Genomic DNA, 2,363 nt, shown 5'->3' on the forward strand with positions numbered 1-2,363 from the left:
ACAATGGAATATTACTCAGCCATAAAAAGAAACGAAATTCAGCTATTTGTAATGAGGTGGATAGACCTTGAGTCTGTCATACAGAGTGAAGTAAGTCTGAAAGAGAAAGACAAATACCATATCCTAACACATATATATGGAAGTTAAGAAAAAAAATGTCATGAAGAACCTAGGGGTAAGACAGGAATAAAGACACAGACCTACTAGAGAATGGACTTGAGGATATGGGGAGGGGGAAGGGTAAGCTGTGACAAAGTGAGAGAGAGGCATGGACATATGTACACTATCAAATGTAAAATAGCTAGTGGGAAGCAGCCGCATAGCACAGGGAGATCAGCTCGGTGCTTTTTGACCTCCTGGAGGGGTGGGATAGGGAGGGTGGGAGGGAGGGAGATGCAAGAGGGAAGAGATATGGGAACATATGTATATGTGTAACCGATTCACTTTGTTATGAAGCAGAAACTAACACACCATTGTAAAGCAATTATACTCCAATAAAGATGTAAAAAAATATAAAAATAAAATTTAAAAAAAGAGTAAATGATGGAGAAGATACAATATTAATTTTTGATCACTGAACAGAATGTACTTTATTAAAGAGAAGCCGGGCTCTCAAGGCCAAACTCCAGTCCCCACGTGTAGAAGGAAGGCATTGGGGACAAAAATGGTGAACTGAAAGGAGAATTCAGTGGTACTTGTGGGCCAGAGCAGTGGCAACACCAGCCACCAGCTTCTGCCAAGCAGCCTGCAACTCAGGGGTGAATTCTCTGCCAAAGTGCGAAGCCAGAATAATCACCAACACATTGCCCAGGAGCTGTTAGGTGAGAGACAAAATGACAATTAGATATGTTGAGTAGAACTTTCCTAAAAGAGTTGCAGAAAATAATGGCTTAATACCTACACCCACTCCTAACTCCACATCGTAAACTGCTCCATGGTTTGTATCTGTGCAATAAACTCTGATAAGCTAGTTCTTAAATTTTATTTAAATTCTATGAGCCCTCCATTCAACATTCTGTCTACCTATATCCCCTCACTCTCTCCCATTTCACCATTTTTATTTGCCTCTCTCCCTCCCTCTCACATTTACCAATTGTCTAATCTTTGTCATCATAGGATTTCAGGGCTGCATAGGTTCTTAGAGTGAGTTTAGTAAAGTCTCCAACCAATGCAGGAATAAGCTTCCACTTAGTCCCAATATTGATGGGTAATTTAATATATTTAGAGAATTGATTGATATTTCTTTGAGATAATCTGCCTAAAAATTATTCTCCCAAATATCTTCCTAAACTTCAATCATCAGGAGCCACATAAAATAAGACATTTCTCTTTCCTTGAGACAGGTTTTCATCTACCAAAACCCAGATTCCATTCCTCCTTGAACAAGTCTGTTATTCTCTGATATTCTCTAGGGTAAACAAATCCAGTTCTAACAAAAGTTCCCGAAAACTTTTAAGCAAACTCAGGCTTAAAAGGGCTAGTAGCCCTTTAGTGTCACTAGTCCTGAACCGAGGTGCTCTTGGTATGTCCACTGGAATTCTGCCCTCTTAACACCAACTTTGATCTATGATTTCTGAGATCTTTGCTAGTCTTTGCAACCAAAGACTCAACTTCCATTATTATTCCAAAGTAAAAAGCATAAAAAGAACACATGACCATTTCCTGAACTCACCCTGAAGTTCTCAGGATCCACGTGCAGCTTGTCACAGTGCAGCTCACTCAGCTTAGCAAAGGTGCCCTTGAGGTTGTCCATGTTCTTAACAGCATCTCCAAAGGATGTCAACACCTTCTTGCCATGGGCCTTGACCTTGGGGTTTCCCATTATGGCAGAGGGAGAGGACAGGTTGCCAAAGTTGTCAAAGAACCTCTGGGTCCAGGGGTAGACAACCAGGAGCCTATGAGATGAGACCATAACAGATGAAAAATCAGTGACTCGAAAAGTTTGAAGAATTTCCTGGTCAATTTACCAGGCTCATATTCACCATCCTCCCCCATGAAGTCCAGTTGCTACCTGCCCAGAGCCTCGCCTCCAGCCTCTTCCACATTCACTCTGCCCCACAGGCCAGTGATAGCAGCCTTCTCCTCAGCAGTAAAATGCACCATGATGTCAGGTCTTGAAGCTTACTGGTGATCACAGAAGTGTCAGAAGCAAGTCTGTGCTGCTGCGGGAAGGTGTGGCCTTTTATTCTTTACTGCTGAACTTCTGGCCCTTTGTTCCCCCTAATCCTTTAAAGTCATTGGTCAAGGCTGAGCTGTGTCCCTCAGGGGTGGAGTCAGGTCAGGAAATGGTCAGCAAGGAAGATGTATATTGAGTCTGTGATAATGTGTTGGTTCCTGAAACATCCTTCTTTTGTTGGCTCCTC

At 42.2% G+C, this 2,363-nt stretch overlaps 1 protein-coding gene across 1 annotated transcript; it reads right to left on the reverse strand.

The window, feature by feature from the left end:
* Window positions 1–312: 312 nt before the first annotated feature.
* LOC132429086 (hemoglobin subunit epsilon-1) lies at window positions 313–2,106 on the reverse strand. Its single transcript, XM_060017289.1, has 3 exons — window positions 2,012–2,106; window positions 1,673–1,895; window positions 313–814 (listed from the first exon to the last, which is right to left on the reverse strand). Exons 1-3 carry the CDS (start codon window positions 2,101–2,103, stop codon window positions 686–688), a joined length of 444 nt encoding a protein of 147 aa, XP_059873272.1. The 5' UTR covers window positions 2,104–2,106; the 3' UTR covers window positions 313–685.
* Between the last annotated feature and the right edge of the window lie 257 nt (window positions 2,107–2,363).

Source organism: Delphinus delphis, chromosome 8 (genome assembly GCF_949987515.2).
Source record: "Delphinus delphis chromosome 8, mDelDel1.2, whole genome shotgun sequence".
NCBI lineage: Eukaryota > Metazoa > Chordata > Mammalia > Artiodactyla > Delphinidae > Delphinus > Delphinus delphis.

Coding starts and splice junctions, on each gene's coding strand:
- LOC132429086 (XM_060017289.1), bottom strand. CDS start 2,103: ATGGTGCATTTTACTGCTGAGGAGAAGGCTGCTATCACTGGCCTGTGG. Junction 1,896..2,011: donor GGAGGCGAGGCTCTGGGCAG/GTAGCAACTGGA, acceptor CTCATCTCATAG/GCTCCTGGTTGTCTACCCCT. Junction 815..1,672: donor TGGATCCTGAGAACTTCAGG/GTGAGTTCAGGA, acceptor CTCACCTAACAG/CTCCTGGGCAATGTGTTGGT.